The 14,927-nt window shown below is 50.0% G+C and overlaps 6 protein-coding genes across 6 annotated transcripts; all 6 read left to right on the forward strand.

Annotated features, from left to right (window-relative positions):
- Nucleotides 1–395: 395 nt before the first annotated feature.
- Nucleotides 396–1,712, forward strand: CDV56_105999 (uncharacterized protein; the record flags this gene model as incomplete). The annotated part of the gene is made up of 1 exon (XM_026759618.1): nt 396–1,712. The coding sequence occupies one exon, from the start codon at nt 396–398 to the stop codon at nt 1,710–1,712; it is 1,317 nt and encodes a 438-aa protein (XP_026616910.1).
- A 441-nt stretch (nt 1,713–2,153) lies between these two features.
- CDV56_106114 (uncharacterized protein) lies at nt 2,154–3,272 on the forward strand (the record flags this gene model as incomplete). The annotated part of the gene is made up of 2 exons (XM_026759733.1): nt 2,154–2,401; nt 2,474–3,272. 2 exons carry the CDS (start codon nt 2,154–2,156, stop codon nt 3,270–3,272), a joined length of 1,047 nt encoding a protein of 348 aa, XP_026616911.1.
- An 885-nt stretch (nt 3,273–4,157) lies between these two features.
- Nucleotides 4,158–8,781, forward strand: CDV56_106239 (putative Patatin family phospholipase; the record flags this gene model as incomplete). The annotated part of the gene is made up of 6 exons (XM_026759858.1): nt 4,158–5,133; nt 5,199–5,247; nt 6,291–6,516; nt 6,586–7,427; nt 7,501–8,578; nt 8,629–8,781. 6 exons carry the CDS (start codon nt 4,158–4,160, stop codon nt 8,779–8,781), a joined length of 3,324 nt encoding a protein of 1,107 aa, XP_026616912.1.
- Nucleotides 8,782–10,146: 1,365 nt separating this feature from the next.
- CDV56_106623 (uncharacterized protein) lies at nt 10,147–10,995 on the forward strand (the record flags this gene model as incomplete). The annotated part of the gene is made up of 1 exon (XM_026760242.1): nt 10,147–10,995. The coding sequence occupies one exon, from the start codon at nt 10,147–10,149 to the stop codon at nt 10,993–10,995; it is 849 nt and encodes a 282-aa protein (XP_026616913.1).
- Nucleotides 10,996–11,856: 861 nt separating this feature from the next.
- Nucleotides 11,857–13,237, forward strand: CDV56_106716 (uncharacterized protein; the record flags this gene model as incomplete). Its single annotated transcript, XM_026760335.1, has 4 exons — nt 11,857–11,895; nt 11,953–12,054; nt 12,114–12,257; nt 12,311–13,237. 4 exons carry the CDS (start codon nt 11,857–11,859, stop codon nt 13,235–13,237), a joined length of 1,212 nt encoding a protein of 403 aa, XP_026616914.1.
- Nucleotides 13,238–13,921: 684 nt separating this feature from the next.
- CDV56_106830 (uncharacterized protein) lies at nt 13,922–14,714 on the forward strand (the record flags this gene model as incomplete). Its single annotated transcript, XM_026760449.1, has 2 exons — nt 13,922–14,072; nt 14,137–14,714. 2 exons carry the CDS (start codon nt 13,922–13,924, stop codon nt 14,712–14,714), a joined length of 729 nt encoding a protein of 242 aa, XP_026616915.1.
- Nucleotides 14,715–14,927: the final 213 nt, after the last annotated feature.

Below are 14,927 nucleotides of genomic sequence, written 5' to 3' on the forward strand. Positions count from 1 at the left end.
CACACGTCAACGGTTGAAGCTGACGAAAGGCGCCCGTGGTTCCTGCAGAACCCCCTAGACTTGTCACGTGAGTTGATGATGGAATGGGAAAACAGTCAGGGAAAGTCATAAAGCCAAACTGCCAACATGACACCTTCGCAATAATCATTCTGTCCTTGCGTTATCTGGCGTTTTGCGGTGTTCAGGTTCCTCTTTTGTTTCCTTTCTTTCTGGTTTGGCAACCATCAGGAGGCTATATGTCCCCTTTCTACCTCTGAAGTCTAGCTAAGTCGGATTCTAAATACAACGCACAGAGAGTGTAGGGTACACCTCCAAATGATCATATTTTATTTTCTGAAATGTCAGCCATATTTCCTAAGAACGCGAAGCAGAATCTGTTATCATTGCCTCTGAGAATGCCTACGTCTGAGCGAGACCCCCTTCTCTACATTGACCGCCAGACGAAACACATACAACGCAATCTACAGGCCTTGATTGACGCGCAGGGTGACGGTCTCCTAGCAGGCCTCGCAGGAACGCCTCATACTGACTCCAACTCCAACCAAAACTTTACTCCGACCGAACTGAGTCGCTTGCAGAGCCCGTCGACGATACCTGTCCGACAACCTGTCGCAAGGAAGATTGGGCTACGTGAAGCACGGGAAGGGATATTCAAATCGATCTATGATTTGCTGAAACTGAAAGAGGAGGAGCGCGAAATACTCGGCTTTCGATTTGACGAACGGACGGATGCTCTCGAACAGATTGACAAGTTTAGTACCAAACGAGCTGGTTTGAAGAATGCCATATCAACAATCCATGATAATGACGAGAGCCACCGTTCAAACGAGCTGCTTGAGGAGAGCCATCAGCTTGAGACAGAGATTCGGGAGTTGGAAACCAGGCTACTTGAAATGAAAGCAAGGCATCGGCTTGTGCTTCGAGAACTTGCACAAATGGAGAATGCCATGGAATCCAAATTGTCCTCTTACAAAGCTTCTCTGTCTCTTGTGGAATCGGACATCGAGAAATTCCTCAAAGACCCTCCTGTCAAGCCTGACTTATTTAGCAGCAGTCATTCAACATTCTACTCCCTCAATCCTAAGCGCCGCACTCTTGAGATTGCCCATGAACATTGGACAACAGAGCAAGTCGACTTACGGAAGAAGCAACAGGAGGTAGACGCTGAGATCCAGGCTCTTGAGGAAGGTGGAGGTGTATGGAAGCAGGTAGTGGGGGAAGTCTCAGGCTTTGAAAAGCGACTCAGGTCGGCGATGCGCAGGTCGATCCAGACACAATCGCAACTTCTTGAGCCAGGTGGACATTCGAAAGCTGATAGGGAAAGTGATCAGGTTCAATCTGTTGTAGAGGATCTGGAGCAAACGACCAATCGTGTGGAACAGCATCTGAATCTTGCAGAGAAGAAGAATTGGAAGCTACTCACATGCTGTATTGGAGCGGAGCTCGAGGCGCTGCGCGAAGCACGAGACATGCTTTTTGACGCTTTCGATGCGGCTGCAGAGGACAAATCGCCCGCCCCAGAAAGAGAAACAACAAATGCACATCTTCCTAGCGATAAGCACGATTCACTGACAGATCCTCTTGGGGTGGACAATCCCGAACCTCCAGCTGATCTACTCAGGGATGCAGAACACAGGTCTCCAGAGGCGAATTTCAGGTCGGATGACGAGGATGACGAGCCCGATCCCGCCTGGCTGCTCCCTGAAGCTTAAATACTAAGTCTGATAAACATCCGTATTCTATAATAGCATTTCTGTCGTAAATAGCATGAACTGTTAGTTTTGATAGATCTTTTGCTGATGCTGGCTAGTAGAAGTCATGATATCCACAATAGTAGCCTGATTGATCAAGACGATCATTGTTCATTCAATCCATGATTTCCAGCCATAGTAATTAGCCATCGGTATTTTCAGGATGGAGCTGGTTGTGGTGCTGGACTCAATCACCAACGAAGCCTCTGGATTCTGGAGCCATACATAGATAAAGAGACCGTGCACAGCGAGTTTCCGACTCGCCTCCGCCAACCCAACACTAGTCCCAACTATATACATTCATTTTATCTTGACAAGCCAACCGCCACAGACTGCCACATAGCTTGTACTTATTAGCAAGGGCAGGGACACAAAAGTAAAACCAAGCCGGTGTCCATTGAGATGCATCTTCCAGCCCCGACTTACAGCTTCAACGTCCCCTCGATTCACGACGGGACTGAGTTAGACTGCCGTCTCTATTTGCCTCTCGAGGTGCAGCAGTCGGATGGTGCTCGCAAGTGGCGCATACGAGGCGCGATAGTAGCCCATCCATATGCGCCTCTTGGAGGATGCTATGATGATCCGGTTGTGGGCTTTATTGGCGGGGAGCTCCTGAGATGCGGTTTTGTTGTGGCCACCTTCAACTTTCGGTGAGTCTTCAGGATGGGCCATGTCTTTTCCATGTCATTGCTTCAAAGATATTTTATTGACACTGTCAATAGCGGAGCTGGTGGATCTGGAGGTCGAACGAGCTGGACAGCAAAGCCTGAATTGGCGGACTATGTTTCCTTCTACGGATTTATGCTCCACTACCTGCATTCGTTGAAAGAAGGTCACACGCGACAGGGGGACAGGGACCAAGATTCGAGCTCTGCTCTACCGGCCGAATCAGCTGATGACTGCAAAGGCGCATCTGCAGATGTTCATCTCATTCTAGGAGGTTATTCCTACGGGTCGATGGTCGCTTCACATCTACCAACAGTCGATGTGGTAGCGCGCTTGTTTTCAGAGGGCAATAGCGCTACATCATTTCACCAAATTTGCCAATCTGCGAAGGAGCTCTCGGCTCTGTCGGTAAAGAGTGTTCGAGGCTCAGACTTGCCGTCGACATCAAGCAATTTCGCTTCCAGAGAAGGCAGCACGACTGCTGAGGATATTACTCGAACAACAATTTCATACCTTCTCGTTTCACCTCTTCTGCCTCCTGTCAACCTATTTCTCACACTGTTTTCGAAGCTCTCGTCAGACTTCGCAGTAAAAACCCCTACACAGAGTAAACAGGTTCTCTGCCCGAAGCCAGCCGACCAGCTCTGCTCACACAGAACACTGGCGATCTACGGGAATCATGACACATTCACTTCCGCCCACAAGCTACGCAAATGGGCCAGTGATCTTTCTCAAGCGGCTCAAAGTCAATTTCAGTCCGTCGAAATCGACGGGGCCGGCCACTTCTGGCGGGAGAAAGGTGTTGAATCTCAAGCGCGAGAAGCTCTGAGAAGTTGGCTGCGTCACATTCCCTGATTGTGCAAGCGAAGCCCACGGCTAATACGATCGATTGGGAGACATTCCTGATCATTTATACCAACTTTCTACCTCGCAGCGCAGTCGAATAGACAGCAATGGGCCCTCGGGTTGGATTTTGACAACATCACACAACGCCCCCACCTATTGTATTCTTCTCCTGTTGATATAGACCAGATGCAGGACTCGCTTTCCCAGCCTGGCATAATGTGTTCGATTCGCCATGCATTCAGAACGCTTGTCCTCATCAAACAAGGACACCACAGAATCGTGGCTGCGAAATGACTTGCAAGCAAATAATCTGCCTATATGCCTATAATAATTAGCTTACATGCTACAGTGTGTTCTTGGGTGGCCTAAAGCAATTAACAAACAAGTCCAAGGAGTACTTCCGAGTGTTGGAAGCTTGCCTGAAAGCCATTATTCTTGCGATGCCGCGTAAGCGTAAGCACTAACTCTCGACGATCCCTTGCCTCGCCGAGTCGCCGTCCTTGCTCCGCTTTGGGATCAAAACACAAGATCAACTGTTGGAGGCTTGGAGTTCATCTCAAGCGCCATCAAACTTAAAGAGACTGATCCGCATGGCTCCATAACGGTTCACTCACCAAGCCTTGTCAAACTTGACCGATTCAGGTCGCCGACATCCTGGCAAAGGCTTAATGCAATCAAAGTGAGTCACTATTGATTCAAATTATTGAGCAGTTGCATACACCGTTCTTTGAAGCTCAGGGCTTGATAGGTGAAGAGGGAAGCACTCTGTGCGCAACGTCGAAGGTATTATAAGACCGTACAACCCGCGCATTCGATGCACCGTCTTTAGTTTCCTCATGGTATCGCTTCAAACATTTCCAAGCTGAAGAGCAACGAGCAAATTTATCTTCTCACATGATGATATTCGTTTCTGGTGTATTTATTTTGGTTTCCACCCTTATCGGCCTTGCTTCCACAGCTGCCACTGCGGCCAGATCAGCCAGTCAACGGCCTCCGAGTTTGAAAGTGAAACAACTCGCCAATTTTGGACCTAGTTCCTGGATCGAAAATCTTGCCATCCGACATTCAGGCGAAGTTTTGGCCACCGAACTGCTCAACCCGCGGATCTTGCAAGTCGATCCCGAGGGGAGATTGCAGCCGATAGTGATTCATAGCTGGGCCGAAGGTGCCAGTGCTGGCAAGTATGATGGTGTCTTGGGAATCGCGGAGACCAGATATGACGAGTTCTATGTGGCTGTGGCTGGTCTCTACGACGAGACTATGATGTTGTTACCCAACTCGACCAATTACATATTCAGAGTCGATTTCAGTACTTTGAAGGTGTCCTGGACAGGAGAGGTGCTCTCGAATGCCACAGTGACCAAGCTCACCGACCTCGAGGGCTCTCAGCTTGTGAACGGAGCCGCGACGCTCAATGAAGACGCCATTTTGGTTGCCGATTCCTACAATGGATGGGTCTATAAGGTTGACGTCCGGACTGGAGAATATGATGTGATTATCGATGACCCTCTGATGAAGTATAGCTACGTTACAGATCCGCAAGAGAACGTCGGTGTCAATGGGATCAAGGTCTTCAGAGGATACCTTTACTGGACCAACTATGCTGCTGGTCTTTTGGCCAGAATTGAAATTGACGAAGACGGGAAGCCATGCGGTGCATCCGAGATCATTGCTTCAAATCTGACAGGATCTGATGATTTCACTCTGGACGAAAACGGTGTGGCATATATTGCTCTGGGCCTCTTGAACGAACTCCGCGTTGTCTATCCTGGAGGCAGTAACATGTCGACAGCTGTGGGTGGGCCGACGGCAGCGAAGTTTGGACGTCAACATGGTGACCATCATCGACTGTACCTCAGTACTCATGGAGGTAGGTCTTTTGCACCCAATTCGAGTCACGGTGAAGTAGACGTGATGGGCTAATAATTTGGACAGGCTCGAGCAGACTACTCAACAGGACGGTCATTTCCAACGGGACTATTTCGTACGTCGACATCCCTCGTACGATAAGATGACTGCTTGGCGATGGTGGTCGCTGAGCTAGGAGGCTATAAGATATAGTAAATTGTCTCTACTCAATAGATCTTTTCACTCAATAGATAGCCATTTAGATGTTGAATGAAGATTCCGGTCATTCTCTTCCGATTTCAATGGATCCAAGTCCCTGATGAGGTCTCAATTGTATATAGGCGTGTTGATGATCCTGTCACATGCTTGTATTCCCAGACAGGAAATATCACGACTCGGGCACGCAGGGAGACCTATGTGGCTAAATAATGACGTCGGGTGTCCATACGGCTGTTAACAGCTGGCGTCTCATGGATTCCGAAAACGGCAACTTCTTTCTAGCTTGACACTCGTCGTATCAGAGGGCTCATGCATATGAAAATGCCAAGCAATATCTACCCAGAAGCCACTCAAATCTGGAGTCATTTGCAGCGATTATTGACCAATAATGAGAGGTAACCGATCAAGGGCGAACAAAAGATAACCGCAGATCAGATAACACAAGTACTGCACTCTACTCCAGTCTTCAGACGATGAAAATGAGGATGATGAGCAGCATCAAAACAGGGATGGACTGAGGGTCTGCTGGACCTGGCATCATCATGTGGCGATGGGCCACCACTCCACACCTGAGGCCCAACTCTGTCCGCGTGACGTCTGGATCACTGCTGACAAGTGCCAAACCCCACGCAGATTTCCTGGGGTTGATGGAGAACTGTTACTGACTTACTGGGCAGGAGCATTCGCTTACGGAGTACATTCATTAACGGATTATTCCATTCATTCTCTCTTCCATTTATCTATTTTATTAATATCCAAGGGCTTCTACCTTGACAGATAGAATGAAGACTGCAGGAGATTGTTCCCCATCCTTCTAGTCTATCTTCATGGTTTGCTCTGGTCAACTTTCCCTCTGTTCCTCCTACATTCGCCAAACGGATGGCTTGCCCTCGACGTGACGCCTACTACCATGTCGCTTTTTCATGACTCGCCCATTGTGCAACCTAAATGTCACGGCAGTGTCAAATCCCGGAATCAGCTCAATATCTCATCGAACTCGGCACGGCGGCGCCATATTCTACCAAAATCGATTTCCATCCCATCGTTCCCGTCGGTGGTGCGGAACTCGTTGTCCTGGGCTGGAGATACCCTGAATGCGTATCGCGATGGAGCTTCCAGAGAGCAAAGGAAGGCGCTTACAGATACTGAAGATCGCAAGCAGGTTCTGTACCTCAGAATACGTAATGTAAGTCGCTAGCCTTCCTCTTTCCCTTGCCGCTGTCGGTCCCCAGCTAAACCAAATTCATGGGTCTAGGCAGTCTCGTACGAGGAGTGGAGGAATTGCGCCTGCGAACTGGATGAATTAGAGGACAATAATACCTGGAAACAGACGTTCGAATGTTCCGAATACAACCCTCGCCTTGTGCAAGAGCGTCTCAAACAGCTGGAAGAAGCCCGCATCAGCTGTGACGTCAGCCGGATGCTTTTTCTTATTCGCACTTCGCTGAGTCGCGATCTGGGAAATATGAGCAATGTTGCTCTGTACACGCATTCTCATGTCGGTACGAAGGACTTGATCGACCGGTACATCACGACGGCGCTCGACACGATATCAACGTTGGTGGAACTGTCTGGAAAGAAGTGTGATGGGTTGGAGTTGAAGTATATGCTCGATCAACTCCTCGCCGCGCGACAGGCGTTTGGTCGAAGCGCTCTTCTATTCTCGGGAGGCGCCACGTTCGGAATGAACCATATCGGAGTGCTCAAGGCTCTGTGGGAAGCAAAACTGCTCCCCCGCATTATTTCCGGCGCCTCGGCAGGCAGTATTGTCTGTGCCGTTTTCTGCACACGTACGGACGATGAGCTACCAGCGCTTCTGGATACTTATGCCTACGGAGATTTTGCCGTCTTTGACGAGGAAGGAAAGGAGGAGAATATCTTGCAGAAAACAGCGCGGTTTCTCAAATACGGCTCCTTTTTGGACATTTCACATCTTGCCAAAGTCATGAGAAACTGGCTTGGCGACATTACATTTCAGGAAGCATACAACAGGACGAGGAGGATTCTGAACATTTGTGTCTCCAGTGCCGGAGTGTACGAACTTCCAAGGTTGTTGAACTACATCACCGCACCCAACGTGATGATTTGGTCTGCTGTGTAAGTTTTTTTTAATCCTGATGCCCAACATACCCTGAATATCTTGGCCAAGTTTGGTTCTGACTTGCTATAGAGCTGTTTCCTGCTCAGTACCGCTGGTTTTCACACCCTTTGTGCTGATGGCCAAGGATCCATTGACCGGAGAAGCGGTTCCTTGGACTGATTTTCACAGGCAGTACATTGATGGCTCGGTGGATGGAGATTTGCCCATGACCAGGTTGTCTGAGATGTTCAACGTCAATCATTTCATCGTCTCACAGGTGAATCCTCATGTGGTTCCTTTCCTTCCGAAGGACGATGGTCCCAGCTGTGGGACAACGCAAACGTCATCCTCACCTAGCTGGCTTCACACCGTGACGCATCTAGCCAAGGAAGAAATATTGCACCGGTTGACGGTCTTGTCGGATCTTGGTGTCTTCCCCACCTCCCTCACCAAAGCGGCGTCCATCATGAACCAGAAATACTACGGAGATATCAATATTTACCCGGAGATTCTCTACGCAAATTTCCCTCGAATCCTCAAGAATCCGACGACTGAATTCATGCTTCAGGCGTGTCTCAGCGGAGAACGTGCAACCTGGCCCAAACTCGGACGGATCAGGAACCACTGTGCGATAGAGCTCGCATTAGACTCGGCTATCCAGAGGATGCGCGCGCGAGTCGCCTTCAGTCCTAGCCAGATAGACTTGAGGTATCACGGGTTGAATGGGTATTCAATCGAGTCTCTCGATAGCAGTGGAGGGCGCGGACGCATGCTTAACCGGAGGAGCTCATACGATCATGGACTGGAGCGAATAGAGCGAATGCGCCCCAATTCGGGCCGCCGATCCACAGCGCAAGTGAGGAGGTCTCATAGCGTACTTTTCACCGAACAGTCACACATCTCGGGTCGTTCAGCCAAAGTTGGACAAGAGATTCAAGATCGAAGCGACGACCGCCGGAGTGACCTGCCTGTCAACAGAGACGGAACATATTGTAGTGACTCCGATTATGACGAAACGGATCTATCGTCTCCAGAGCGACCGATACTTTTCCGGGGCGCCTCATGGGGAACCTCAATCCATGAGCAGCCAGCATCATGGCATGGTCAGCAGAGCCCTGTCCGAACTCGGCCGTCCTTATCATCAGCAGCGTCCGTGATGAGTTCCTCTGTAGGCGCATCACGTTGGCCATCATCTGCACACTCTGCCGACGATGCCAGTACCCGAATGTCGTTGTTGTCCTCAAAGACAATGTCGCCTCCACGCAGTTTACTACAGATGACGCCTACAGTTCATGCGAGCTCGACCTCGACTGGGTCGTCAACCCGTCACTCTTACGGCTGATGCATAACCAGGGTGGACAATATAAATGAACTGCTTTCCCACCATAATGATACCATTGGGGATTATTGGAAACCTCCACTTAGAGACGCGACAGAGGTCAGTCTACGAAGCACTTTCTGCGATTTCCCTTTTCGAACATTTGTCCAGCTTGTGAGACCACGAACAGCAATCCAAGTCTCACCATGATGACCTTTTACGGCTCTCATTCGCATGTGATGTTTCCTTGGGGTACTAGACCATGAATTTGGGTTACACAGATGCCTGCAAAGGCGTTTCTGGCGACAGGGAAGTCTCGATTAGACAGTACATACACGGCGACCTTGCAAAGGACTCGGAGTTGGTTTTCAGGTCATTTGACCTGTTCACGGGTTATACCACTGCATTTTGAAACGGCGTTCTTGATTATTCCATGAGCAAGAGGGAGCGTTGATCTGTATTAGAGCAGACGATGCATAGATGTGCCTCATACATATCCTATTCCAGTTCATGGTTGCTCTGTAGGTGTGTCTAATCGACGTTACCCAGTTGGCAACCATAACCCCTCATGAGTCGACAATCATCCTCACTGACGAAACCAGTTGCATGCAGGATAAGTTGATTAATTCATTTACAAACAGAATCCTGCATAATTAGCTGTTTCATCTTCTCCTGGTAGTGCTGAGGAGGTCTCACTGGGCGCTTCGCTGCTGCACTGCAACTTCAGTCCTCTTGTCACTAGTGAGCTAAATTTGGCACAATTCCAGCGAACCTCCAAGAGTAAACTAATTATGGTACTTGACTGCATATTACAGACTAATTCCGAACTTTCCGGGGTGTCTTACATGGATAAGTTTCTAAGAATGGATACGTTAGTCTGCTGCAATGCCTGTTAAGTGACGCTAATGCGTCCGGCCGCGCTCTTTTCTTTGGCGGCAATGGAGCGTGTTGCTTGTTGCTAATGTTGGCAACTTGATCGGCCGGGTTAATGCAAACTTGAGCTCTTTGTGGCTGTTTCAGAGCGTCAGTGGATGATGAAACATAATTAGAAAAAGAAGCAGCGTTAACTGGATATCCAGCATGGATAAGCTTATATACACCCGTTGTTGTCTTGGTCAACAGAGTCTCGAAGCTTGTCCACAGGCTTGCTCTGGTGGTGCTTGTGACTGAAGTGTGGCCTTGTCCTGCATTGCATAGATTGATGGTGGTCATCCGTCAAGATCATCTGTGCCTTATCCTTGTCTCTCGAGACCTCGTGCTTGGACATTGCAGAGTCCCTCAACTCCCCCAGACTGATCTCCCAGCTTGGGCTGCGAGTGTCACCTGTATATACTCCGATCCCAGCATCAGTCCGGAGTACTCCGTACCATGGGCCATCTCTCTACACCCACAGCAAAGCGACATTGAATATAAGCAAAATGGCCAACATCGTCAACCGCCCCCTCAGCATCTTCCGCAAACACGACTCGCCCAAGCCCCAATCGCAGCTGCAACCACATTCCCTACACACCAGATGGGGCGACGCAGCCATCTCCGCGCCAACAGACGGCTCCTGGACACAATGCACTCCCTCCACCCTTCACCAATCTTCCTCCTCGACCCGCAGGAGCCGGAGCACCTGCAAGAGCAAGCCAGCCTACGAAGTGGAATACGCGCCTCGCACACATCAACCCACCGAGTCACGCCCAAGCTCAACCCGAACCTTGACCTCGACCTCGACCTCGACCTCCTTCTCACGGCGTCTCTCAATGCGTCTGACGCCTAGATCCAAAAGCTCAATCTCAGACTATGACTCAAGCGAACGCCAACCCCTCGTCGAGCGACCGGCTCAGTTCGCCTACAGACCCATCCGCCAGGATTACCCCAGCGAAGTCGCCGAAAAGGCAGCCGCGGCGACTCGAACCAACATCGCCAGGCGCGACGAGCCGTCTCCATCTGCATCTCCCGCTTCATCTCTGGAGCCGACGCCAGAGCCATCGCCATCGTCGTCGTCGTCGCGGTTCCGGTATATACCTGCCCACCCGCGGTACGAGGAGGAATTCGCTCGCTCTCGCCTGTCGCGGGCGTACTCGGTCTCTTCGGGGGGTAGTTTCCGAGCCGGGGACGATGAAAACTGGGACGAGGGATTCAGTCACAGCTGTGATCGGGTGGACTCCGGCTCCTACTCTCGGAGGAGTGGTTCGTCGGCGTCTGCAGCGAAGAAACGGGTCTCTGCGAAACGCATGACTATGACTATGGTGCCTGATGCGGAGGAAATTTATGGATGATGTGGTTTCATTTGTTCTGCTTGTCTCAAATGCATTTTGGCCTGTGATGGACTTTCGCGAGCGGCATATTTCAAGGCGTTGGTGGATTGGCGTCGTCTTTACATATTGGCAACTTCATGGTGTTAAGAGAACAATGATAATGGTAATGACACTCTGGCATCCAGTACCTGCTCCCTTATCCTCTTATCAACTCAGTACATCTTGTATAACTTGGTATAGGCAGTTGGACACTACCCCGTAAATCGCACGCCGGGTCTCCATACTAAGGTGGTAAATAAAAGTATCAAAACCAATACCCTACACCTACAGAGCTCAAATTATCACGTCTATATTCATTCCTAATCCTACCTATGGCTGACGATAATAATCCAATGAGCATTACATGCATACATGCATACTGCATACATGCATAACAAGTAGAAAGGTAAGGTACCCGAGGTCGAGTGTTCATATCCTGACGTCAGTTCCCATCACCAGTCGACGTCAGAAAACTCCAACGCAACGTATGGAAGACCCTCAATCGCTCGCTCATATTTCCTATTGGCGGGTTTGCATCCCTTCTTCACCTCTTTACAGTCGCATCGATTCATCTGGTCCAGCTCGCTGCGATATCAGGCTATGGGCGGAGCTGGTTTATCTGCAAATTTCCTGTTCTGTCGCCTGTTCCACTGGGTATACCAGGAATGACGCCATGCCCACGCATTGCATCTTATCGTTGTCACAAGAGTCCGGCCATCTTCTTCGTTGCTTTCTACATCGCTCATGATTAATATCCATTTGCTTCCTAAATCGATCGCTTGAGGATCAGGAGCAACAACCCTCACAACTGCGCCTCAATCCTATCACCATACATCCGGCACAATGGCAGAATCAGTGGTCCAAATCAAATGTGAATGCAAGGTTCGTCTACGCCAGTTTGAATTACAGCTTCGAAATCTAACGGGCGTATCAAAACAGCACGACCCTTGGGGCAAAAAGGGCAAGGATGCACTGGCTGCCCAGCTTTGGGCCAAATCACCGGGCTCGGGTGATATCAAGGAGACGGAGACATATTCTGAGGTGAGGAGGCGCCTCATCACGTAGCCATGCTGCTTGATAATGGTTAACTCGTGAGATAGATGTGGATGGGCACATACCCGACAAATCCGTCCAAAGTTCTCGCCACGGGCGAGTTGCTCGCTGACTACATCAAAAAAAACCCGCAGTTGATCGGAAAGGCCGTTTTGGATCGATATGGGCCAGAGATTCCCTTTCTACCCAAGGTATACACCCTGTCGAGAAAAACGGCCTCCTGACCTTCACTAATCATAGTCAGATCCTATCCTTCGCCAAAGCCCTTCCACTTCAAATCCACCCCGACAAGGCCTTAGCCGAGAAGCTCAACGCAGCCGATCCTAAGAAGTTCGGCGACCCCAACCACAAACCCGAAATAGCAATTGCACTATCTAACTTTGAGCTCTTTGCCGGCTTCAAACCACTGAAAGAAATCGAGGCCCTCATGAAGCTGAAGCCGCTCGAACGGTTCGTCCCGCCTCACGAGAGGTTCGATGACGAGCTTCTGCGGCAGATTTGCAAGGCGCTGCTGAGTGTCTCTCCGGTCGTCGTTGCCGAAACGATCAATGAGCTTCAGAACATTCCCGAGTCCCAGTTCGGCCCCCACAGCTATATTCCGGGCATGCTGGGGAGGCTTCGCAAGCAGTATTCGGAATACGACAACGGCAATTTGGTCGCTGCGTTGTTGATGAACTATCTCAGCATCGGACCCGGTGAGGCAGTCTGTGTGCCGGCGGATAGTTTGCACGCATATCTTCACGGCGACATCATGGAATGCATGGCACGGTCCGATAACGTCCTGAACACAGGATTCTGTCCCAGGCCGGCTCGGGACAGTGTGGATCTATTCTCGCGGGCGCTAACGTTCAAACCTCACTCGAAAGAGGAGGTGTGCCTACCACGGAAAAAGAGTGACAAGGGCATGAATGGGAAAACCGATGAGTATGCCCCGCCCTTCAGCGAATTCAACGTCCTGGCGACTTGTTTGGGGCCGGGTGAGAAGGAAACGCACAAGGCCATCTTAGGCCCGAGTCTTATGATCGTCACAAAGGGTTGTGGTCAAATGAACGCTCCTGGCGACAAGCGGTTCGATCTGAAGGAAGGATACACCTACTTTATCGGACAGGGAGTCGCCCTAGACTTCTCGACAGAAAAGGGAATGGCGGTTTATCGACCTTATGCAGAGTAATCTGGAGGGCGGCGCATACATATTAGACTCGTTCGGTCAATAATGTGATAGAAGAAATGCATCATCTTGTCCTAATTTCATCACTTGTCAGTCCTTGTAATTTCACAATGCAGCCATATGCTTCAGCAGCTGAAGCAAAGATAGGACCCTTCGAGGTTGAACAGCTCATCTGCAGAAAGATGGGTCAGATCGCAATTCCCCCTCGTCTTAGCGCGGAGATACGGGGTCAGGGCGCGCACAACCGACTCGCCGAACTCTCTCAGCCAATGATCCCCGAATCAGCACCTCTTTAGATGCTATTTTGGGCGAGGGAGGATTCCAACATGCGTTTCAGCTTTCCGTTTGTCTGTAACTATCAACTAAACAAGATAAGCGCAAGTGATCCTCCCAGAGCGTCCTCCGATTCGGTTTCTATCTTTGTCCATGACACCCGCAATCCCGCATTGCTTGATTCTCAAAATAACTTTAAACTCATGATTCTGAAACGAAGGACCGTGGTCAGAACTGAGCTTATCAATATGACGGGTTTTAAATATTCTCTTTCGTCCGTTCACCGTAGAGGCGTGGTCTGACAGCGTTGATGGAGAGGCCGGCGAGGCGGATCAGGGTCCTCTCATTGTTTCGCATATGTGATTGGTATCGAACAACCATTGCTTCTTTTTTTCTGAAGAACGATTGTTCAGTATGGTCCTTTCGCGTGATACCACCTATTCAGGTCACGTTGAATCCGATCACGCCTCGTCGACTCCAACCGATGGTTCAGGATCGGGGAGCTCCAACAATGTCACTTCGATAATCATCGGAGTGGTCGTTGGGGGCGTTGCTGCCATTGCGAGTAGGACTTTTCCCTAGCAAATTAGGGTCCTCGGCATGTTTCGATGCTAACACGACTGTATCAGTTACCGCGGGCATACTCTTCTTCCTCTATAAGAAACGAAGATGGGATCGCATCCATCGGCGCGAAGAACAACTCCTCGCGTATCATATCCAGGCAGGGCTGAAGGCAGACGATGCTGAGCTTGCAACCATGCCGGGTCGACCCTCATCTTCGCTCTCCATCTACCGTGCCCACTCTGACGATATCAATGACCAACCACCAGCATATCAGACTTTGCACGTACCGGTCTATGACCCGTCCAGGTACAGGGATATCGATATTCCACCGGCCGTGAAGCTCGCTGCGATGAGACAACCGCCGCTCCAGCCAGTCGATAATGCTTCTGTGAGAGTTTCGTCACAGCTTCGCAACCAGCCTGTCCCACATCTGAACGACGACTCGCCATTGCCACAACTATTGCAGCCACCAGCGCCGTCATTTCTGGGACCCTCGCCAGATTCGACACGAGATTCGATACAATCAGACAGTCTCTTCCAGGCCAATGTGGTTCCTGTGGACTCAAGCACACTCGAGCAGATGCCAAGGCCACCTAGGAGACCAAAACCGGTACTTTCGAGATTGATCACAAATCTCAACTGATGATGAGACACCTGACTCGTATCGGTTGACCATATTTTGGCGTTAGGACGATGTCTCGATGTCTCTGTCCATTGGAACGGCGTAAATGGATATTAGCGATGGCGCATGGTGTTGGGTCATGGATTTTCTTACTCTTGTTCTTCTCGTGATCGTTGGCTCAGAAGCAACAGAAATAATGACAACGACTTCATGAATGAAACATTCAATGTGGCG

The sequence above is a fragment of the Aspergillus thermomutatus genome (genome assembly GCF_002237265.1).
Source record: "Aspergillus thermomutatus strain HMR AF 39 chromosome Unknown NODE_32, whole genome shotgun sequence".
Taxonomy (NCBI): Eukaryota; Fungi; Ascomycota; class Eurotiomycetes; order Eurotiales; family Aspergillaceae; genus Aspergillus; species Aspergillus thermomutatus.